Raw genomic sequence first — 24,671 nt, forward strand, 5'->3', positions numbered from 1 at the left:
ATCGATAGGCGTTTGCGGGAGCGCAAACCAGTGCACCATCTGGCGGTGTCCACTGAGAAGTCGCCAGAGAGTATGCAGTGTGATAGAATTCTGTCCCGAAGCGAGCGGCAGAATTTTAGACGGAAAAATGGGTTGTGTTTCTATTGTGGTGATTCTACTCATGTTATATCAGCATGCTCTAAGCGCACTAAAAAGCTTGATAAATCTGTTTCCATTTGCACCTTACCATCTAAGTTTATCCTATCTGTGACCCTGATTTGCTCTTTGTCATCTATTACCACGGACGCCTATGTCGACTCTGGCGCCGCTTTGAGTCTTATGGATTGGTCCTTTGCCAAACGCTGTGGGTATGATTTAGAGCCTTTGGAGACTCTTATTCCTCTGAAGGGGATTGACTCCACCCCATTGGCTAATAATAAACCACAATACTGGACACAAGTAACTATGCGTATTAATCCGGATCACCAGGAGATTATTCGCTTTCTGGTGCTGTATAATCTACATGATGATTTGGTGCTAGGATTGCCTTGGCTGCAATCTCACAACCCAGTCCTTGACTGGAGAGCTATGTCTGTGTTGAGCTGGGGATGTAAGGGGGCTCATTGGGATGTACCTGTGGTTTCCATTTCATCATCCATTCCCTCTGAAATTCCTGAGTTCCTGTCTGACTATCGTGACGTCTTTGAAGAATCCAAGCTTGGTTCATTACCTCCGCACCGAGAGTGCGATTGTGCCATAGATTTAATCCCGGGTAGTAAATACCCAAAGGGTCGTTTATTTAATCTGTCTGTGCCTGAACATGCTGCTATGCGAGAATATATAAAGGAGTCCTTGGAAAAGGGACATATTCGTCCATCGTCATCTCCCTTAGGAGCCGGTTTTTTCTTTGTGTCAAAAAAAGACGGCTCTTTGAGACCATGTATTGATTATCGGCTTTTGAATAAAATCACTGTTAAATATCAATACCCTTTGCCGTTGCTGACTGATTTGTTTGCTCGCATAAAGGGGGCCAAGTGGTTCTCTAAGATTGACCTTCGTGGGGCGTATAATTTGGTGCGAATCAGGCAGGGGGATGAGTGGAAAACCGCATTTAATACGCCCGAGGGCCACTTTGAGTATTTAGTGATGCCTTTTGGTCTTTCAAATGCTCCGTCAGTTTTCCAGTCCTTTATGCATGATATTTTTCGCGATTATTTGGATAAATTTATGATTGTGTATCTGGATGATATTCTGATTTTTTCGGATGACTGGGACTCTCATGTCCAGCAAGTCAGGAGGGTTTTCCAGGTTTTGCGGTCTAATTCTTTGTGTGTGAAGGGTTCTAAGTGTGTTTTTGGGGTACAGAGGATTTCCTTTTTGGGATATATTTTTTCTCCCTCTTCCATTGAAATGGATCCTGTCAAGGTTCAAGCTATTTGTGATTGGACGCAGCCCTCTTCTCTTAAGAGTCTTCAGAAATTTTTGGGCTTTGCTAACTTTTATCGTCGATTTATTGCTGGTTTTTCGGATATTGCTAAGCCATTGACCGATTTGACTAAGAAGGGTGCTGATGTTGCTGATTGGTCCCCTGATGCTGTGGAGGCCTTTCGGGAGCTTAAGCGCCGTTTTTCCTCTGCCCCTGTGTTGCGTCAGCCTGATGTTGCTCTACCTTTTCAGGTTGAGGTCGACGCTTCTGAGATCGGAGCTGGGGCAGTGTTGTCGCAGAAAAGTTCTGACTGCTCCGTGATGAGGCCTTGTGCCTTCTTTTCCCGTAAATTTTCGCCCGCTGAGCGGAATTATGATGTTGGGAATCGGGAGCTTTTGGCCATGAAGTGGGCTTTTAAGGAGTGGCGCCATTGGCTTGAGGGGGCCAGACATCAGGTGGTGGTATTGACTGACCACAAAAACTTGATTTATCTTGAGACCGCCAGGCGCCTGAATCCTAGACAGGCGCGCTGGTCATTATTTTTCTCTCGGTTTAATTTTGTGGTGTCATACCTACCGGGTTCTAAGAATGTTAAGGCGGATGCCCTTTCTAGGAGTTTTGAGCCTGACTCGCCTGGTAACTCTGGCCCACAGGTATCCTTAAGGATGGAGTGGTATTGTCAGCCGTTTCTCCAGACCTGCGGCGGGCCTTGCAGGAGTTTCAGGCAGATAGACCGGATCGTTGCCCACCTGATAAACTGTTTGTTCCTGATGATTGGACCAGTAGAGTCATCTCGGAGGTTCATTCTTCTGCGTTGGCAGGTCATCCTGGCATTTTTGGTACCAGGGATTTGGTGGCAAGGTCCTTCTGGTGGCCTTCCCTGTCACGAGATGTGCGAGGCTTTGTGCAGTCTTGTGACGTTTGTGCTCGGGCCAAGCCTTGTTGCTCTCGGGCTAGTGGATTATTGTTGCCCTTGCCTATTCCTAAGAGGCCTTGGACGCACATCTCGATGGATTTTATTTCAGATCTGCCTGTTTCTCAGAAGATGTCTGTCATCTGGGTGGTGTGTGACCGTTTCTCTAAGATGGTCCATTTGGTTCCTCTGCCCAAGTTGCCTTCTTCTTCCGAGTTGGTTCCTCTGTTTTTTCAAAATGTTGTTCGTTTGCATGGTATTCCTGAGAATATCATTTCTGACAGAGGGACCCAATTCGTGTCTAGATTTTGGCGGGCATTCTGTGCTAGGATGGGCATAGATTTATCTTTTTCGTCCGCTTTCCATCCTCAGACGAATGGCCAGACCGAGCGGACTAATCAGACCCTGGAGACATATCTGAGGTGTTTTGTGTCTGCTGACCAGGATGATTGGGTTGCTTTTTTGCCATTGGCAGAGTTTGCTCTCAATAATCGGGCCAGCTCTGCCACTTTGGTGTCCCCGTTTTTCTGTAATTCGGGGTTTCATCCTCGATTTTCCTCTGGTCAGGTGGAATCTTCGGATTGTCCTGGAGTGGATGCTGTGGTGGAGAGATTGCATCAGATCTGGGGGCAGGTGGTGGACAATTTGAGGTTGTCCCAGGAGAAGACTCAGCTTTTTGCCAACCGCCACCGTCGTGTTGGTCCTCGGCTTTGTGTTGGGGATTTGGTGTGGTTGTCTTCTCGTTTTGTCCCTATGAGGGTCTCTTCTCCTAAGTTTAAGCCTCGGTTCATCGGCCCGTATAAGATATTGGAGATTCTTAACCCTGTTTCCTTCCGTTTGGACCTCCCTGCATCCTTTTCTATTCATAACGTTTTTCATCGGTCATTATTGCGCAGGTATGAGGTACCGGTTGTGCCTTCCGTTGAGCCTCCTGCTCCGGTGTTGGTTGAGGGTGAGTTGGAGTACGTTGTGGAGAAAATCTTAGACTCTCGTGTTTCCAGACGGAGACTCCAGTATCTGGTCAAGTGGAAGGGATACGGCCAGGAGGATAATTCTTGGGTGAATGCATCTGATGTTCATGCCTCTGATCTGGTTCGTGCCTTTCATAGGGCCCATCCTGATCGCCCTGGTGGTTCTGGTGAGGGTTCGGTGCCCCCTCCTTGAGGGGGGGGTACTGTTGTGAATTTGGATTCTGGGCTCCCCCGGTGGCTACTGGTGGAATTGAACTGTGTCTTCATCTTCTCTGTTCACCTGTTCCCATCAAGATGTGGGAGTCGCTATATAACCTTGCTGCTCTGTTAGTTGCTTGCCGGTCAACAATGTTATCAGAAGCCTCTCTGTGCTTGTTCCTGCTCCTAGACAACTACTAGATAAGTTGGACTCTTGTCCATGTTTGTTTTTGCATTTTTGTTCCAGTTCACAGCTGTAGTTTCGTTACTGTGTCTGGAAAGCTCTTGTGAACAGGAATTGCCACTCTGGTGTTATGAGTTAATGCCAGAGTTTTAAAGTAATTCCTGGATGGTGTTTTGATAGGGTTTTCAGCTGACCATGAAAGTGTCCTTTCTGTCTTCTGCTATGTAGTAAGTGGACCTCAAATTTGCTAAACCTATTTTCATACTACGTTTGTTATTTCATCTTAATTCACCGCCAATACATGTGGGGGGCCTCTGTCTCCTTTTGGGGTATTTCTCTAGAGGTGAGCTAGGACTAATATTTTCCTCTGCTAGCATTATTTAGTCCTCCGGCTGGTGCTGGGCATCTAGAATCAACGTAGGCATGCTACCCGGCCACTGCTAGTTGTGCGTTAGGTTTAGTTCATGGTCAGCTCAGTTCCCATCTTCCAAGAGCTAGTTCCTATATATGCTTATGCTATGTTCTCTTGCCATTGAGATCATGACAGAGGAGCGCTGCAGAGCTAGAAGCCCCTCCCAGATAGAGGAGCGCTGCAGAGCTAGAAGCCCCTCCCAGATAGAGGAGTGCTGCAGAGCTAGAAGCCCCTCCCAGATAGAGGAGCGCTGTAGAGCTAGAGGCCCCTCCCAGATAGAGGAGCGCTGCAGAGCTAGAAGCCCCTCCCTGATAGAGTGCTGCAGAGCTAGAAGCCCCTCTCAGATAGAGGAGCGCTGCAGAGCTAGAAGCCCCTCCCAGATAGAGGAGCGCTGCAGAGCTAGAAGCCCCTCCCAGATAGAGTGCTGCAGAGCTAGAAGCCCCTCCCAGATAGAGGAGCGCTGTAGAGCTAGAGGCCCCTCCCAGATAGAGGAGTGCTGCAGAGCTATTGGCCTCTCTCAGATAGAGCGCTGCAGAGCTATAGGCCCCTCCCAGATAGAGTGCTGCAGAGCTATAGGCCCCTCCCACATAGAGTGCTGCAGAGCTAGAGGCCCCTCCCGATTCTCAACATTATCTTTGAGTAACGATCCTTCTGTCGCTTCTTTACTTATTACACGCAATATTACAATATTTCATGATTAATGAATGGTTGACAGTGGAACGTCTATAAGAGACCACTCACCTGTATGGGGACATTGAAAGAGGCGTCATCCTGGAAATAGGAGAAAATATTCCAGTTAATGCTCATGTATAATAACAGGAGAAACATCTCCCTCCTGCTCCTGTAGATGTGGGTCAGACGTTGCTCCTGCAGATCTGCGGTCTCACTTCCCTCTGCTGTTCCTGCTCCTGCACAGTCTCTCTCTCTTCCTGTGCCTGCTGAGTGGGCGGGGTCATCATTATGTCAGCGCTGTGCTGCCTGCTCTGAGCCAATGATGTCTCCCCATACTGCCCCGCCTACTACAGTATCTCACTGTACGATGAGTCTGATGACATGTACTGCTGCACCCAGCAAAGGCCGAGAAAGAGAAGCTGCAGCTTCATCCCCCTCCTCTCCCCAATGTCTTATATTCACTGTGTAGCTCTAGCAGCTTTATACTAATATAACAGGGGTGATGTGTGATTAGTACTCACGTTTATGCGCGATGGTCTCATACCTGTAATAAGAGAGGACGTGATTATTACATGTCTCATGATAACCCCTATTATGCATAGAAGCCCATATTAGACCACCCACACACCTCACTGATACCACCAGGTACATGATCCATAACAAGCACCTATAGTGTACTGCCAGCTCATTATCTATTACTGCTGACAACCAGCCTGAATACACGTGTGAGAGGTTGTCAGCCCTGCCCCCTGTTAGATTAGTAACCTACTGTTAGCGATGATGCTTTTGATATTTGCCATTTTGCGTTGCAGCAGTTCATGATTTGTCTTTTCTTGGGTGGTGACCAAGAAGATCTCTTGGGTTCGGATCTTCAGACTGTGCTGATGTGTCAGGATCCGATCCTTTGCCTTCTCGCTGCTGTCATCCAGGTCATCAATAACAACGATCAGCCTCTCTTTACCTGTAATACATAGATCGACCCAGTAATGGACCCAATAATGGACCCTGTAATGGACCCAGTAATGGACCCAATAATGGACCCAGGAATGGACCCAATAATGAACCTAATATTGGACCAGTAATGGACTCAGTTATGGACCCAGCAATGGACGCTCGGGATGTCTGTCGTTTAGAGTGGGGGTAGAGGATGGGTGGTCCCCTGTCTACACCTTATATCTGGTATGACAGTAAATGCAGCAGTGCCACACATGGCCTGTAGACATTTGAGGCACTGTGCATGGGTGACATCAGCCATGTTACGCTCCTTTTGTATCAAGAACCATTGAGGAATCCTCTGAAACTCATCCTGACCCTGGGGCACAGAAAATTGTTTCTGGACCTTCTCCACCACAGAGGTCTCCCGGTAAGAGGCTGTCCCCTAATATTGGGCCCAATAATGGACCCAATAATGGACCCAGTAATGGACCCAATAATGGACCCGATGATTGACCCAGTAATGGACCCAATAATGGACCTAATATTGGACCCAAAAATGGATCCAGTAATGGACCCAATAATGGACCCAGTAATGGACCCAATAATGGACCCAGTAATGGACCCAATAATGGACCCGATAATTGACCCAGTAATGGACCCAATAATGGACCGAATATTGGACCCAATGTTGGACCTAATATTGGACCCAATAATGGACCCAGTAATGGACCCAATAATGAACCCAGTAAAAGACCCAATAATGGACCCAGTGATGGACCTAATAATGGACCCGATAATGGACCCAGTAATGGACCCGATAATGGACCCAGTAATGGACCCAATAATGGACCCAATAATGAACCCAGTAAAGGACCCAATAATGGACCCAGTGATGGACCTAATAATGGACCCAATAATGGACCCAGTTATGGACCCAATAATGGACCTAATATTGAACCCAATGTTGGACCTAATATTGGACCCAATAATGGACCCAGTAATGGACCCAATAATGAACCCAGTAAAAGACCCGATAATTGACCCAGTAATGGACCCAATAATGGACCTAATATTGAACCCAATGTTGGACCTAACATTGGACCCAATAATGGACCCAGTAATGGACCCAATAATGAACCCAGTAAAAGACCCGATAATTGACCCAGTAATGGACCCAATAATGGACCTAATATTGGACCCAATAATGGACTCAATAATGGACCCAATAATTAACCCAGTAAGGGACTCAATAATGGACCCAGTAATGGACCTAATACTGGACCCAATAATGGACTCGGTTATGGACCCAGTAATGGACGCTCGGGATGTCTGTCATTTACAGTGGGGACAGAGGATGGGTGGTCTCCTGTCTACACCTTATATCTGGTATGACAGTAAGTGCAGCAGTACCACACATGGCCTGTAGACATTTGAGGCACTGTGTATGGGTGACAGCAGCCATGTTACGCTCCTTTTGTATCAAGAACCATTGAGTAATCCTCTGAAACTCATCCTGACCCTGGGGCACAGAAATTTCTGGACCTTCTCCACCGCAGAGGTCTCCCGGTAAGAGGCTGCCCCCTCTGTGAACACTGGACATTGCTCTGTATGCTGCCATGCTCTTACCCAGCCCCTCGGATATGGCCTTTACTTCATCATCATACAAAGAGTCGGTGACGTCGGTGATGTTGACTCGCCCGCGGTTTCGGGAGTGGTAGAGGATTGCGAAGGAACATCTGTAGATCTGATCACAGAAGGCACCGCTGTTACTGTTGGTGATGGTGAATGCAGACACCGTCCACTCTTCTCTCAGGCCGTCCAGCAACCATCTGTACTCAACTTCTCCAGATCGAGAAAATATCTGCACAGTCTGCCGGCCCACCATGATGTTCTGCTGAGTATCAAAACAAAAAGAATTCTGAGAGAGTTAACACAGACACAGTGTCAGTCTTTACAGCAAATTTAGCGGTTTATTCATAGGCAGAGGCAACTCCAAGATAGAGGAGCGCTGCAGAGCTAAAGGCCCCTCCCAGATAGAGGAGTGCTGCAGAGCTAGAGGCCCCTCCCAGATAGAGTGCTGCAGAGCTATAGGCCCCTCCCAGATAGAGGAGTGCTGCAGAGCTAAAGGCCCCTCCCAGATAGAGTGCTGCAGAGCTATAGGCCCCTCCCAGATAGAGGAGTGCTGCAGAGCTAGAGGCCCCTCCCAGATAGAGTGCTGCAGAGCTATAGGCCCCTCCCAGATAGAGGAGTACTGCAGAGCTAAAGGCCCCTCCCAGATAGAGTGCTGCAGAGCTATAGGCCCCTCCCAGATAGAGGAGTGCTGCAGAGCTAGAGGCCCCTCCCAGATAGAGGAGCGCTGCAGAGCTGGAGGCCCCTCCCAGATAGAGAAGCGCTGCAGAGCTGGAGGCCCCTCCCAGATAGCGGAGTGCTGCAGAGCTAGAGGCCCCTCCCAGATAGAGGAGTGCTGCAGAGCTGGAGGCCCCTCCCAGATAGAGGAGTGCTGCAGAGCTAGAGGCCCCTCCCAGATAGCGGAGTGCTGCAGAGCTAGAGGCCTCTCCCAGATAGAGGAGTGCTGCAGAGCTAGAGGCCCCTCCCAGATAAAGTGCTGCAGAGCCAGAGGCCCCCCCAGATAGAGGAGTGCTGCAGAGCTAGAGGCCCCTCCCAGATAGAGGAGTGCTGCAGAGCTAGAGGCCCCTCCCAGATAAAGTGCTGCAGAGCCAGAGGCCCCCCCAGATAGAGGAGTGCTGCAGAGCTAGAGGCCCCTCCCAGATAGAGGAGTGCTGCAGAGCTAGAGGCCCCTCCCAGATAGAGGAGTGCTGTAGAGCTAGAGCCCCCCCCCCAGATAGAGGAGTGCTGCAGAGCTAGAGGCCCCTCTCAGATAGAGGAGTGCTGCAGAGTTATAGACCCCTCCCAGATAGAGGAGTGCTGCAGAGCTATAGGCCCCCTCCCAGATAGAGGAGTGCTGCAGAGCTAGAGGCCCCTCCCAGATAGAGGAGTGCTGCAGAGCTGGAGGCCCCTCCCAGATAGAGGGGCGCTGCAGAGCTGGAGGCCCCTCCCAGATAGCGGAGTGCTGCAGAGCTAGAGGCCCCTCCCAGATAGAGGAGTGCTGCATAGCTAGAGGCCCCTCCCAGATAGAGGAGTGCTGCAGAGCTGGAGGCCCCTCCCAGATAGAGGAGTGCTGCAGAGCTAGAGGCCCCCCCCCAGATAGAAGGGCGCCGCAGAGCTGGAGGCCCCTCCCAGATAGCGGAGTGCTGCAGAGCTAGAGGCCCCTCCCAGATAGAGGAGCGCTGCAGAGCTGGAGGCCCCTCCCAGATAGAGGAGCGCTGCAGAGCTGGAGGCCCCTCCCAGATAGAGAAGCGCTGCAGAGTTGGAGGCCCCTCCCAGATAGCGGAGTGCTGCAGAGCTATAGACCCCTCTAGACCCCTCCCAGATAGAGGAGTGCTGCAGAGCTAGAGGCCCCCTCCCAGATAGAGTGCTGCAGAGCTATAGACCCCTCCCAGATAGAGGAGTGCTGCAGAGCTATAGACCCCTCCCAGATAGAGGAGTGCTGCAGAGCTATAGACCCCTCCCAGATAGAGGAGTGCTGCAGAGCTATAGACCCCTCCCAGATAGAGGAGTGCTGCAGAGCTATAGACCCCTCCCAGATAGAGGAGTGCTGCAGAGCTATAGACCCCTCCCAGATAGAGGAGTGCTGCAGAGCTATAGACCCCTCCCAGATAGAGGAGTGCTGCAGAGCTATAGGCCCCTCCCCGGTGGTGCTGTTACTACTGATGTTAAATGATTTTGATACAATATTTCAGTTGCTGGGAAATGTCTACGACAAAGATACAAAGTGCAATTCTCAATCTGATACTGATAAGTTATCTACTCACAGCAGAGCGGGGCGCCAAAGTAATCGGCAATCAGCCCGAGGAATAATCACACATCAGACCTGACACATAACATGAGGCAAGTAACACACATACTACTGAGTCCACAGAGTGCACATCACACATAGCACACATCTCACACTGAACACACCGCACACATAGCGCACACACCGCACCTTGCACTGCACATAAAGCACTGCACATATAACTGTACAGATCGGACGTCACACAGAATATATAATACAGGTTAAATCCCACACATTGCACAGCTCACATCACACATATTACACACATCACACATATTACACACATCACACATATTACACACATCACACATATTACATCACACACGACCCCTGACAGCCCCCATTTCCCCGTTACCCCTGGTTCTCGCTCCTCTCTGCTCCTCGTCCTTCCTGGAACTGAACTGAATCTCTCACAATGAAAGTGAAAGCAGCGGCCTCAGAGCAGCAGGGTCGGGGGCGCAGACTTTCACTTTCACCATGCTCCTCCTTATGTGAGGAAGGTGAGGAGGGGGCACATAGGAGCGCAGTGCAGGGCACAATGTGGAGTTAGGGATTAAATGCTGCTGATTTTTCCCCTTAATGTTTCCCCTCCAGCCTTCAGAACCTGTGAGACCCTAGATTCTTCCCCTACCACATACTCTCCACCCTGCCCCTCACAGAGCCCTGCCACCTAGTGTGTCCTCCTGCCCCTCACAGAGCCCTGCCACCTAGTGTGTCCTCCTGCCCCTCACAGAGCCCTGCCACCTAGTGTGTCCTCCTGCCCCTCACAGAGCCCTGCCACCTAGTGTGTCCTCCTGCCCCTCACAGAGCCCTGCCGCCTAGTGTGTCGTACTGCCCCTCACAGAGCCCTGCCACCTAGTGTGTCCTCCTGCCCCTCACAGAGCCCTGCCACCTAGTGTGTCCTCCTGCCCCTCACAGAGCCCTGCCACCTAGTGTGTCCTCCTACCCCTCACAGAGCCCTGCCACTTAGTGTGTCCTCCTGCCCCTCACAGAGCCCTGCCACCTAGTGTGTCCTCCTGCCCCTCACAGAGCCCTGCTACCTAGTGTGTCCTCCTGCCCCTCACAGAGCCCTGCTACCTAGTGTGTCCTCCTGCCCCTCACAGAGCCCTGCCACCTAGTGAGTCCTCCTGCCCCTCACACAGCCCTGCCACCTAGTGTGTCCTCCTGCCCCTCACAGAGCCCTGCCGCCTAGTGTGTCCTCCTGCCCCTCACAGAGCCCTGCCACCTAGTGTGTCCTCCTGCCCCTCACAGAGCCCTGCCGCCTAGTGTGTCCTCCTGCCCCTCACAGTGCCCTGCCACCTAGTGTGTCCTCCTGCCCCTCACAGAGCCCTGCCACCTAGTGGGTCCTCCTGCCCCTCACAGAGCACGGCCACCTAGTGGGTCCTCCTGCCCCTCACAGAGCCCTGCCACCTAGTGTGTCCTCCTGCCCCTCACAGAGCCCTGCCACCTAGTGTGTCCTCCTGCCCCTCACAGAGCCCTGCCACCTAGTGTGTCCTCCTGCCCCTCACAGTGCCCTGCCACCTAGTGTGTCCTCCTGCCCCTCACAGAGCCCTGCCGCCTAGTGTGTCCTCCTGCCCCTCACAGTGCCCTGCCACCTAGTGTGTCCTCCTGCCCCTCACAGAGCCCTGCCACCTAGTGGGTCCTCCTGCCCCTCACAGAGCACGGCCACCTAGTGGGTCCTCCTGCCCCTCACAGAGCCCTGCCACCTAGTGAGTCCTCCTGCCCCTCACAGAGCCCTGCTACCTAGTGAGTCCTCCTGCCCCTCACAGAGCCCTGCCACCTAGTGTGTCCTCCTGCCCCTCACAGAGCCCTGCCGCCTAGTGTGTCCTCCTGCCCCTCACAGAGCCCTGCCACCTAGTGTGTCCTCCTGCCCCTCACAGAGCACGGCCACCTAGTGGGTCCTCCTGCCCCTCACAGAGCCCTGCTACCTAGTGTGTCCTCCTGCCCCTCACAGAGCCCTGCCACCTAGTGTGTCCTCCTGCCCCTCACAGAGCCCTGCCACCTAGTGGGTCCTCCTGCCCCTCACAGAGCCCTGCCACCTAGTGTGTCCTAACATAGTAACATAGTAACATAGTTAGTAAGGCCAAAAAAAGCCATTTGTCCATCCAGTTCAGCCTATATTCCATCATAATAAATCCCCAGATCTACGTCCTTCTATAGAACCTAATAATTGTATGATACAATATTGTTCTGCTCCAGGAAGACATCCAGGCCTCTCTTGAACCCCTCGACTGAGTTCGCCATCACCACCTCCTCAGGCAAGCAATTCCAGATTCTCACTGCCCTAACAGTAAAGAATCCTCTTCTATGTTGGTGGAAAAACCTTCTCTCCTCCAGACGCAAAGAATGCCCCCTTGTGCCCGTCACCTTCCTTGGTATAAACAGATCCTCAGCGAGATATTTGTATTGTCCCCTTATATACTTATACATGGTTATTAGATCGCCCCTCAGTCGTCTTTTTTCTAGACTAAATAATCCTAATTTCGCTAATCTATCTGGGTATTGTAGTTCTCCCATCCGCTTTATTAATTTTGTTGCCCTCCTTTGTACTCTCTCTAGTTCCATTATATCCTTCCTGAGCACCGGTGCCCAAAACTGGACACAGTACTCCATGTGCGGTCTAACCAGGGATTTGTACAGAGGCAGTATAATGCTCTCATCATGTGTATCCAGACCTCTGTTAATGCACCCCATGATCCTGTTTGCCTTGGCAGCTGCTGCCTGGCACTGGCTGCTCCAGGTAAGTTTATCATTAACTAGGATCCCCAAGTCCTTCTCCCTGTCAGATTTACCCAGTGGTTTCCCGTTCAGTGTGTAATGGTGATATTGATTCCTTCTTCCCATGTGTATAACCTTACATTTATCATTGTTAAACCTCATCTGCCACCTTTCAGCCCAAGTTTCCAACTTATCCAGATCCATCTGTAGCAGAATACTATCTTCTCTTGTATTAACTCCTTTACATAGTTTTGTATCATCTGCAAATATCGATATTTTACTGTGTAAACCTTCTACCAGATCATTAATGAATATGTTGAAGAGAAGAGGTCCCAATACCGACCCCTGTGGTACCCCACTGGTCACAGCGACCCAGGTAGAGACTATACCATTTATAACCACCCTCTGCTTTCTATCACTAAGCCAGTTACTAACCCATTTACACACATTTTCCCCCAGACCAAGCATTCTCATTTTGTGTACCAACCTCTTGTGCGGCACGGTATCAAACGCTTTGGAAAAATCGAGATATACCACGTCCAATGACTCACCGTGGTCCAGCCTATAGCTTACCTCTTCATAAAAACTGATTAGATTGGTGACGGGAGCGATTTCTCATAAACCCATGCTGATATGGAGTTACACAGTTATTCTCATTGAGATAATCCAGAATAACATCCTTCAGAAACCCTTCAAATATTTTACCAACAGTAGAGGTTAGACTTACTGGCCTATAATTTCCAGGTTCACTTTTAGAGCCCTTTTTGAATATTGGCACCACATTTGCTATGCGCCAGTCCTGCGGAACAGACCCCGTCGCTATAGAGTCCCTAAAAATAAGAAATAATGGTTTATCTATTACATTACTTAGTTCTCTTAGTACTCGTGGGTGTATGCCATCCGGACCCGGAGATTTATCTATTTTAATCTTATTTAGCCGGTTTCGCACCTCTTCTTGGGTTAGATTGGTGACCCTTAATATAGGGTTTTCATTGTTTCTTGGGATTTCACCGAGCATTTCATTTTCCACCGTGAATACCGTGGAGAAGAAGGTGTTTAATATGTTAGCCTTTTCCTCGTCATCTACAACCATTCTTTCCTCACTATTTTTTAAGGGGCCTACATTTTCAGTTTTTATTCTTTTACTATTGATATAGTTGAAGAACAGTTTGGGATTAGTTTTACTCTTCTTAGCAATGTGCTTCTCTGTTTCCTTTTTGGCAGCTTTAATTAGTTTTTTAGATAAAGTATTTTTCTCCCTATAGTTTTTTAGAGCTTCAATGGTGCCATCCTGCTTTAGTAGTGCAAATGCTTTCTTTTTACTGATAATTGCCTGTCTTACTTCTTTGTTTAGCCACATTGGGTTTTTCCTATTTCTAGTCCTTTTATTCCCACAAGGTATAAACCGCTTAGGCTACGTTCACATTTGCGGTCAGGGCCGCAGCGTCGGGCGCCGCAGCGGCGCCGCATGCGTCATGCGCCCCTATATTTAACATGGGGGCGCATGGACATGCGTTGTGCTGCGTTTTGCGCCGCATGGCCGCAAGCGTTGGACGCAAGAAACGCTTCAAGTTGCATTTTTTTTGCGTCCAACTTGCGGGCAAAAACGACGCATGCGGCGCAAAACGCAGCGTTTTAGCGTGCGTTTTGCCGCGTTTTTGTTTGCGTTGTGCGCTGCGGCGCCGACGCTGCGGCGCACAACGCAAATGTGAACGTAGCCTAACAGTGCCTATTTAGGATGTTCTTAAACATTTTCCATTTATTATCTGTATTCTTATTTCTGAGGATATTGTCCCAGTCTACCAGATTAAGGGCATCTCTAAGCTGGTCAAACTTTGCCTTCCTAAAGTTCAGTGTTTTTGTGACTCCCTGACAAGTCCCCCTAGTGAAAGACAGGTGAAACTGTACAATATTGTGGTCACTATTTCCTAGATGCCCGCCCACCTGCAGATTTGTTATTCTGTCAGGTCTATTAGATAGTATTAGGTCTAAAAGTGCTGCTCCTCTGGTCGGATTCTGCATCTTCCAAAGATGCATAAAAATTTCTCTACTCCCCCCGGTCGCCCGATTATATCTGCAATTGATTCCTTAACAAGTTCGTTATCGCATTACATTGATTTATTTCTTCAAGAAATTGTGACTACCCTTCCTTCATATCTGAAAGACTCTGTGCAACTGGTGGAGGAATGTAGGAATATAAGATGGCAGGAGAATTACAGCTTCATCACTGTGGATGTAAATTCATTGTACTCCAACATCGATCACACACTCGGCATCAGATCGGTAGATCATTATTGATCATTAATATCAGGATTGCGGGAGGAACAAAAAACATTTCTGTTTGAAGGATTGAAATTCCTATTAACGCACAACATCTTTGAGTTCCAGGATAAACTCTATGTACAGCGCCTCGGTACCGCGATGGGGGCTCGGGTAGCGCCAAGTTTCGCTAATCTCTTCATGGGGCATTTCGAGTCCTCATCGCTACTGTATGCATCCAAATACAAAGAAGAAATATTACTATACTGTAGATATATAGATGATTTGATCATTTTCTGGGCTGGGACGGAGGAAGAAGCCTTTAAATTAATAGATTCCCTTAATAGCAATAACTGGGGCATCTCCTTTACGTCAGGCATCAGAAGGGACAATATTGTGTTCCTGGACCTGGAATTGGGGCATAAAGCGGGGGAAAATTATAACAAAAACGCACTTCAAAACGAATGGCTACGTGGACTTTAGAAGTGCGCATTATAAACAGTGGAAAACTAATGTACCATTCAGCCAGTTCTCAAGGATACGAAAAAACTGTACAAACACCAAAGATTATGTGACCCAATCAGCGATACTAAGGAAAAGGTTCAGGGATAAGAAATATCCAGAAGAATTAATCAAGGCGGCATACAGAAAGAACTTGGACAAAGTACAGGAGGATTGTCTCCCAAGTAGGAAGGGAAAAGATTGTAATGCAGAGGAAAGTAGAGGGAAAGAACGGCCAGCAAGCAATGAGGAGAATAAGAGAAATCTTTGGAAGTTTAATTTTATAACAACTTATAATAAAGGGAATGTATTGATAAGGAGAATTTTAACAAAATATTGGTATATTTTAAAAAAGATGAGATTCTTGGGAAAATGCTTCCGAGGGAACCAGGAATAACTTTTAGGAGAGGGGCGACAGTGAAAAATATTGTAGCTCGGAGTAAAATAAGAGAGGTTCCAAAAATAGAAAATATAATAGGAAACAATACCAATGTGAATGGAGGGAAGGTGAATCCAGGAGTCTATAGATGCTCCTCACACAAATGTAAATGTTGTACGATCATTAACCATGGAGCTCGGAGTATTCGATCTAACACTACTGGGGAGACAATACCAATGTGAATGGATGGAAGGTAAATCCAGGAGTCTATAGATGCTCCTCACACAAATGTAAATGTTGTACGACCATAAACCATGGAGCTCGGAGTATTCGATCTAATACTACTGGGGAGACAATACCAATGTGAATGGATGGAAGGTAAATCCAGGAGTCTATAGATGCTCCTCACACAAATGTAAATGTTGTACGATCATTGACCATGGAGCTCGGAGTATTCAATCTAACACTACTGGGGAGACAATACCAATGTGAATGGATGGAAGGTAAATCCAGGAGTCTATAGATGCCCCTCACACAAATGTAAATGTTGTACGATCATTGACCATGGAGCTCGGAGTATTCGATCTAATACTACTGGGGAGACAATACCAATGTGAATGGAGGGAAGGTGAATCCAGGAGTCTATAGATGCTCTTCACACAAATGTAAATGTTGTATGATCATTGACCATGGAGCTCGGAGTATTCGATCTAACACTACTGGGGAGACAATACCAATGTGAATGGAGGGAAGGTAAATCCAGGAGTCTATAGATGCTCTTCACACAAATGGAAATGTTGTACGATCATTAACCATGGAGCTCGGAGTATTCGATCTAATACTACTGGGGAGACAATACCAAAGTGAATGGAGGGAAGGTAAATCCAGGAGTCTATAGATGCTCCTCACACAAATGGAAATGTTGTATGATCATTGACCATGGAGCTCGGAGTATTCGATCTAACACTACTGGGGAGACAATACCAATGTGAATGGATGGAAGGTAAATCCAGGAGTCTATAGATGCTCTTCACACAAATGTAAATGTTGTAAGATCATTAACCATGGAGCTCGGAGTATTCGATCTAACACTACTGGGGAGACAATACCAATGTGAATGGAGGGAAGGTGAATCCAGGAGTCTATAGATGCTCCTCACACAAATGTAAATGTTGTACGATCATTGACCATGGAGCTCGGAGTATTCGATCTAATACTACTGGGGAAACAGTTAAGATTAAGCAGAGGCTCACATGTAGAACGGGTTTTGGCATCTACGTAGTGACTTGCAGATGCGGCTCCAATACGTGGGACGAACTTCCCAGGAATCGGGCGCCCGGATGAATAATCACCGCTATAATGCAAAGAACGGGCAGATTAAACCTAGTCTGTCCCGTCACCTCCTGCTGAAGCCCAATAAATGCTTCTGCATCACGGTCCCACCGCTGGAGCATATACCAAAAGGGGCCAATAACAGGAACAAATGATTAAACCGTAAGGAGTCCTATTGGATATGTAGGTTACAAAGCCTCTGTCCAAATGGACTTAATGATGTAGTAGAGAATGTGGAAGGGTTGTCATTAGGGTTGAGCGACTTTCATTTTTTTAAGATCGAGTAGGGTTTTGGGAAACCCGATTTTGTCCAGAGTCGAGTCGAGTGCAGTCGGCCGATTATCGCTAAAAGTCGGGGATCGACCGAAACACGAAACCCAATGCAAGTCAATGGGGAAGCATAGTCGGCAGTGAGTGGAGGCCAGGAAAACACCTACAGTGCCCATTTTAATGCCAAAAACATCCATTCTTGTTTCTGAAGCTTGCCAATCTTAATTAACTGTATAATAATAGTTGGGCATAGGGAATTGGGGGAAAGTTGTGGGGGGAGTAGGGCTGGCTCAAGTTTTTCGTGGGCCCAGGAAATGCGGACTACGTCACGGCGGTGTTGCAGGGAAAGGTAAGTATTTAAAAGTTGCAAGTGCTGTGATCCTGAGCAAGCAGGGGGGGGCCCACTCGTTCGCATTGCCACTGGCACAGGGCCCCTCAAAGTACGGCGGTGTGTTTGCATGGCGGGGGCGCCTCCCACCAGCAGCGACACTTTTGCGTACTCTGAGGGGCCCTGTGCCAGTGACGTCGCCAACGAGTATGCCCCCCCACCTGATGAAGGAACCTGCACTTTCATCTGCACCTTCCTCTTTGTCCCTGTGTAAGGTGGTATAACATGCGGGAAGGGGAACCTTACTTTCAGCAGGGTCAGATTCTGGCTGTGTAGAGTACAAGGGGAATGTAGTGGTCTAGGTCAATGTACCAGCAGACTCATTTAGCAGTGGCTGGGCAATGGGCAGGATGAGGAGGAAACAGATATAGGGCCAAAGAATAAAGTAGGCTACATGCAGTTCAAAATTGGTAACAGGACTAAACAGGCGGCATTGCTTTGTTCAGTGGAGTAGCAAACCCAAGAGCAGCAGACACTGTTTCAAGGGCCTAACCACACTAGTAGGCCAAATGCAGTTTAATATCTGAAAAGCCAGAATGTGGAAGCTCAGCTTTGTTCAGTTGAGGACAACACCAGGGAGGGGCAGACACCTTTAGTAGGCCGGAAAAGCCTATTGCATTTTTTAAAATGGTAATTTGGAGCAGAAGGTTGAAGCTCAGCTTTATTTAGTTGAGGGCAACACCAGGGAGGGGCAGAAGCCGTTAGTAGGCCCTAACCACCATTTTTTTTTTTTTTAAACCACTTAATGAGAGCCGGAAGGTTGAAGCTCAGCTTTATTTAGTTGAGGACAACACCAGGCAGGGGCACACAGACAGACACCTTTAGTAGGCCGGAAAAGCCTATTGCATTTTTTAAAATGGTAATTTGGAGCAGAAGGTTGAAGCTCAGCTTTATTTAGTTGAGGGCAACACCAGGGAGGGGCAGAAGCCGTTAGTAGGCCCTAACCACCATTTTTTTTTTTAAAAACCACTTAATGAGAGCCGGAAGGTTGAAGCTCAGCTTTATTTAGTTGAGGACAACACCAGGCAGGGGCACACAGACAGACACCTTTAGTAGGCCGGAAAAGCCTATTGCATTTTTTAAAATGGTAATTTGGAGCAGAAGGTTGAAGCTCAGCTTTATTTAGTTGAGGGCAACACCAGGGAGGGGCAGAAGCCGTTAGTAGGCCCTAACCACCATTTTTTTTTTTTTAAACCACTTAATGAGAGCCGGAAGGTTGAAGCTCAGCTTTATTTAGTTGAGGACAACACCAGGCAGGGGCACACAGACAGACACCTTTAGTAGGCCGGAAAAGCCTATTGCATTTTTTAAAATGGTAATTTGGAGCAGAAGGTTGAAGCTCAGCTTTATTTAGTTGAGGACAACACCAGGCAGGGGCACACAGACAGACACCTTTAGTAGGCCGGAAAAGCCTATTGCATTTTTTAAAATGGTAATTTGGAGCAGAAGGTTGAAGCTCAGCTTTATTTAGTTGAGGGCAACACCAGGGAGGGGCAGAAGCCGTTAGTAGGCCCTAACCACCATTTTTTTTTTTTAAAACCACTTAATGAGAGCCGGAAGGTTGAAGCTCAGCTTTATTTAGTTGAGGACAACACCAGGCAGGGGCACACAGACAGACACCTTTAGTAGGCTGGAAAAGCCTATTGCATTTTTTAAAATGGTAATTTGGAGCAGAAGGTTGAAGCTCAGCTTTATTTAGTTGAGGGCAACACCAGGCAGGGGCAGAAGCCGTTAGTAGGCCCTAACCACCATTTTTTTTTTTTAAAACCACTTAATGAGAGCCGGAAGGTTGAAGCTCAGCTTTATTTAGTTGAGGACAACACCAGGCAGGGGCACACAGACAGACACCTTTAGTAGGCCGGAAAAGCCTATTGCATTTTTTAAAATGGTAATTTGGAGCAGAAGGTTGAAGCTCAGCTTTATTTAGTTGAGGACAACACCAGGCAGGGGCACACAGACAGACACCTTTAGTAGGCCGGAAAAGCCTATTGCATTTTTTAAAATGGTAATTTGGAGCAGAAGGTTGAAGCTCAGCTTTATTTAGTTGAGGGCAACACCAGGGAGGGGCAGAAGCCGTTAGTAGGCCCTAACCACCATTTTTTTTTTTTAAAACCACTTAATGAGAGCCGGAAGGTTGAAGCTCAGCTTTATTTAGTTGAGGACAACACCAGGCAGGGGCACACAGACAGACACCTTTAGTAGGCCGGAAAAGCCTATTGCATTTTTTAAAATGGTAATTTGGAGCAGAAGGTTGAAGCTCAGCTTTATTTAGTTGAGGACAACACCAGGCAGGGGCACACAGACAGACACCTTTAGTAGGCCGGAAAAGCCTATTGCATTTTTTAAAATGGTAATTTGGAGCAGAAGGTTGAAGCTCAGCTTTATTTAGTTGAGGGCAACACCAGGGAGGGGCAGAAGCCGTTAGTAGGCCCTAACCACCATTTTTTTTTTAAAAAACCACTTAATGAGAGCCGGAAGGTTGAAGCTCAGCTTTATTTAGTTGAGGACAACACCAGGCAGGGGCACACAGACAGACACCTTTAGTAGGCCGGAAAAGCCTATTGCATTTTTTAAAATGGTAATTTGGAGCAGAAGGTTGAAGCTCAGCTTTATTTAGTTGAGGACAACACCAGGCAGGGGCACACAGACAGACACCTTTAGTAGGCCGGAAAAGCCTATTGCATTTTTTAAAATGGTAATTTGGAGCAGAAGGTTGAAGCTCAGCTTTATTTAGTTGAGGGCAACACCAGGGAGGGGCAGAAGCCGTTAGTAGGCCCTAACCACCCTTTTTTTTTTTTAAAACCACTTAATGAGAGCCGGAAGGTTGAAGCTCAGCTTTATTTAGTTGAGGACAACACCAGGCAGGGGCACACAGACAGACACCTTTAGTAGGCCGGAAAAGCCTATTGCATTTTTTAAAATGGTAATTTGGAGCAGAAGGTTGAAGCTCAGCTTTATTTAGTTGAGGGCAACACCAGGGAGGGGCAGAAGCCGTTAGTAGGCCCTAACCACCATTTTTTTTTTTTAAAACCACTTAATGAGAGCCGGAAGGTTGAAGCTCAGCTTTATTTAGTTGAGGACAACACCAGGCAGGGGCACACAGACAGACACCTTTAGTAGGCCGGAAAAGCCTATTGCATTTTTTAAAATGGTAATTTGGAGCAGAAGGTTGAAGCTCAGCTTTATTTAGTTGAGGGCAACACCAGGCAGGGGCACACAGACAGACACCTTTAGTAGGCCGGAAAAGCCTATTGCATTTTTTAAAATGGTAATTTGGAGCAGAAGGTTGAAGCTCAGCTTTATTTAGTTGAGGGCAACACCAGGGAGGGGCAGAAGCCGTTAGTAGGCCCTAACCACCATTTTTTTTTTTTAAAACCACTTAATGAGAGCCGGAAGGTTGAAGCTCAGCTTTATTTAGTTGAGGACAACACCAGGCAGGGACACACAGACAGACACCTTTAGTAGGCCGGAAAAGCCTATTGCATTTTTTAAAATGGTAATTTGGAGCAGAAGGTTGAAGCTCAGCTTTATTTAGTTGAGGACAACACCAGGGAGGGGCAGAAGCCGTTAGTAGGCCCTAACCACCATTTTTTTTTTTTAAAACCACTTAATGAGAGCCGGAAGGTTGAAGCTCAGCTTTATTTAGTTGAGGACAACACCAGGGAGGGGCAGAAGCCGTTAGTAGGCCCTAACCACCATTTTTTTTTTTTAAAACCACTTAATGAGAGCCGGAAGGTTGAAGCTCAGCTTTATTTAGTTGAGGACAACACCAGGCAGGGGCACACAGACAGACACCTTTAGTAGGCCGGAAAAGCCTATTGCATTTTTTAAAATGGTAATTTGGAGCAGAAGGTTGAAGCTCAGCTTTATTTAGTTGAGGGCAACACCAGGCAGGGGCACACAGACAGACACCTTTAGTAGGCCGGAAAAGCCTATTGCATTTTTTTAAATGGTAATTTGGAGCAGAAGGTTGAAGCTCAGCTTTATTTAGTTGAGGGCAACACCAGGGAGGGGCAGAAGCCGTTAGTAGGCCCTAACCACCATTTTTTTTTTTTAAAACCACTTAATGAGAGCCGGAAGGTTGAAGCTCAGTTTTATTTAGTTGAGGACAACACCAGGCAGGGGCACACAGACAGACACCTTTAGTAGGCCGGAAAAGCCTATTGCATTTTTTAAAATGGTAATTTGGAGCAGAAGGTTGAAGCTCAGCTTTATTTAGTTGAGGACAACACCAGGCAGGGGCACACAGACAGACACCTTTAGTAGGCCGGAAAAGCCTATTGCATTTTTTAAAATGGTAATTTGGAGCAGAAGGTTGAAGCTCAGCTTTATTTAGTTGAGGGCAACACCAGGGAGGGGCAGAAGCCGTTAGTAGGCCCTAACCACCATTTTTTTTTTTTAAAACCACTTAATGAGAGCCGGAAGGTTGAAGCTCAGCTTTATTTAGTTGAGGACAACACCAGGCAGGGGCACACAGACAGACACCTTTAGTAGGCCGGAAAAGCCTATTGCATTTTTTAAAATGGTAATTTGGAGCAGAAGGTTGAAGCTCAGCTTTATTTAGTTGAGGGCAACACCAGGGAGGGGCAGAAGCCGTTAGTAGGCCCTAACCACCCTTTTTTTTTTTTAAAACCACTTAATGAGAGCCGGAAGGTTGAAGCTCAGCTTTATTTAGTTGAGGACAACACCAGGCAGGGGCACACAGACAGACACCTTTAGTAGGCCGGAAAAGCCTATTGCATTTTTTAAAATGGTAATTTGGAGCAGAAGGTTGAAGCTCAGCTTTATTTAGTTGAGGGCAACACCAGGGAGGGGCAGAAGCCGTTAGTAGGCCCTAACCACCATTTTTTTTTTAAAAAACCACTTAATGAGAGCCGGAAGGTTGAAGCTCAGCTTTATTTAGTTGAGGACAACACCAGGCAGGGGCACACAGACAGACACCTTTAGTAGGCCGGAAAAGCCTATTGCATTTTTTAAAATGGTAATTTGGAGCAGAAGGTTGAAGCTCAGCTTTATTTAGTTGAGGACAACACCAGGCAGGGGCACACAGACAGACACCTTTAGTAGGCCGGAAAAGCCTATTGCATTTTTTAAAATGGTAATTTGGAGCAGAAGGTTGAAGCTCAGCTTTATTTAGTTGAGGGCAACACCAGGGAGGGGCAGAAGCCGTTAGTAGGCCCTAACCACCCTTTTTTTTTTTTAAAACCACTTAATGAGAGCCGGAAGGTTGAAGCTCAGCTTTATTTAGTTGAGGACAACACCAGGCAGGGGCACACAGACAGACACCTTTAGTAGGCCGGAAAAGCCTATTGCATTTTTTAAAATGGTAATTTGGAGCAGAAGGTTGAAGCTCAGCTTTATTTAGTTGAGGGCAACACCAGGGAGGGGCAGAAGCCGTTAGTAGGCCCTAACCACCATTTTTTTTTTTTTAAACCACTTAATGAGAGCCGGAAGGTTGAAGCTCAGCTTTATTTAGTTGAGGACAACACCAGGCAGGGGCACACAGACAGACACCTTTAGTAGGCCGGAAAAGCCTATTGCATTTTTTAAAATGGTAATTTGGAGCAGAAGGTTGAAGCTCAGCTTTATTTAGTTGAGGACAACACCAGGCAGGGGCACACAGACAGACACCTTTAGTAGGCCGGAAAAGCCTATTGCATTTTTTAAAATGGTAATTTGGAGCAGAAGGTTGAAGCTCAGCTTTATTTAGTTGAGGGCAACACCAGGGAGGGGCAGAAGCCGTTAGTAGGCCCTAACCACCATTTTTTTTTTTTTAAACCACTTAATGAGAGCCGGAAGGTTGAAGCTCAGCTTTATTTAGTTGAGGACAACACCAGGCAGGGGCACACAGACAGACACCTTTAGTAGGCCGGAAAAGCCTATTGCATTTTTTAAAATGGTAATTTGGAGCAGAAGGTTGAAGCTCAGCTTTATTTAGTTGAGGACAACACCAGGCAGGGGCACACAGACAGACACCTTTAGTAGGCCGGAAAAGCCTATTGCATTTTTTAAAATGGTAATTTGGAGCAGAAGGTTGAAGCTCAGCTTTATTTAGTTGAGGGCAACACCAGGGAGGGGCAGAAGCCGTTAGTAGGCCCTAACCACCCTTTTTTTTTTTTAAAACCACTTAATGAGAGCCGGAAGGTTGAAGCTCAGCTTTATTTAGTTGAGGACAACACCAGGCAGGGGCACACAGACAGACACCTTTAGTAGGCCGGAAAAGCCTATTGCATTTTTTAAAATGGTAATTTGGAGCAGAAGGTTGAAGCTCAGCTTTATTTAGTTGAGGGCAACACCAGGGAGGGGCAGAAGCCGTTAGTAGGCCCTAACCACCATTTTTTTTTTTAAAAACCACTTAATGAGAGCCGGAAGGTTGAAGCTCAGCTTTATTTAGTTGAGGACAACACCAGGCAGGGGCACACAGACAGACACCTTTAGTAGGCCGGAAAAGCCTATTGCATTTTTTAAAATGGTAATTTGGAGCAGAAGGTTGAAGCTCAGCTTTATTTAGTTGAGGACAACACCAGGCAGGGGCACACAGACAGACACCTTTAGTAGGCCGGAAAAGCCTATTGCATTTTTTAAAATGGTAATTTGGAGCAGAAGGTTGAAGCTCAGCTTTATTTAGTTGAGGGCAACACCAGGGAGGGGCAGAAGCCGTTAGTAGGCCCTAACCACCATTTTTTTTTTTTTAAACCACTTAATGAGAGCCGGAAGGTTGAAGCTCAGCTTTATTTAGTTGAGGACAACACCAGGCAGGGGCACACAGACAGACACCTTTAGTAGGCCGGAAAAGCCTATTGCATTTTTTAAAATGGTAATTTGGAGCAGAAGGTTGAAGCTCAGCTTTATTTAGTTGAGGACAACACCAGGCAGGGGCACACAGACAGACACCTTTAGTAGGCCGGAAAAGCCTATTGCATTTTTTAAAATGGTAATTTGGAGCAGAAGGTTGAAGCTCAGCTTTATTTAGTTGAGGGCAACACCAGGGAGGGGCAGAAGCCGTTAGTAGGTCCTAACCACCATTTTTTTTTTTTAAAACCACTTAATGAGAGCCGGAAGGTTGAAGCTCAGCTTTATTTAGTTGAGGACAACACCAGGCAGGGGCACACAGACAGACACCTTTAGTAGGCCGGAAAAGCCTATTGCATTTTTTAAAATGGTAATTTGGAGCAGAAGGTTGAAGCTCAGCTTTATTTAGTTGAGGGCAACACCAGGGAGGGGCAGAAGCCGTTAGT

The 24,671-nt window shown here is 47.4% G+C and overlaps 1 protein-coding gene across 1 annotated transcript in view; it reads right to left on the reverse strand.

Moving 5' to 3' along the window:
• The window catches only part of LOC143785053 (uncharacterized), a 30,829-nt gene extending 20,837 nt beyond the window's left edge, over nucleotides 1-9,992 (reverse strand). The window contains exons 1-5 of the mRNA XM_077273714.1: nucleotides 9,942-9,992; nucleotides 7,318-7,582; nucleotides 5,525-5,716; nucleotides 5,277-5,299; nucleotides 4,825-4,854 (exon numbers count right to left, since the gene is read on the reverse strand). Of these exons, the coding sequence (XP_077129829.1) occupies nucleotides 4,825-4,854; nucleotides 5,277-5,299; nucleotides 5,525-5,716; nucleotides 7,318-7,576 (504 nt within the window). The 5' untranslated portion in view covers nucleotides 7,577-7,582; nucleotides 9,942-9,992. The remainder of the gene's footprint in view (nucleotides 1-4,824; nucleotides 4,855-5,276; nucleotides 5,300-5,524; nucleotides 5,717-7,317; nucleotides 7,583-9,941) is intronic.
• Nucleotides 9,993-24,671: the final 14,679 nt, after the last annotated feature.

The sequence above is a fragment of the Ranitomeya variabilis genome, chromosome 7 (genome assembly GCF_051348905.1).
Source record: "Ranitomeya variabilis isolate aRanVar5 chromosome 7, aRanVar5.hap1, whole genome shotgun sequence".
NCBI classification, from domain to species: domain Eukaryota; kingdom Metazoa; phylum Chordata; class Amphibia; order Anura; family Dendrobatidae; genus Ranitomeya; species Ranitomeya variabilis.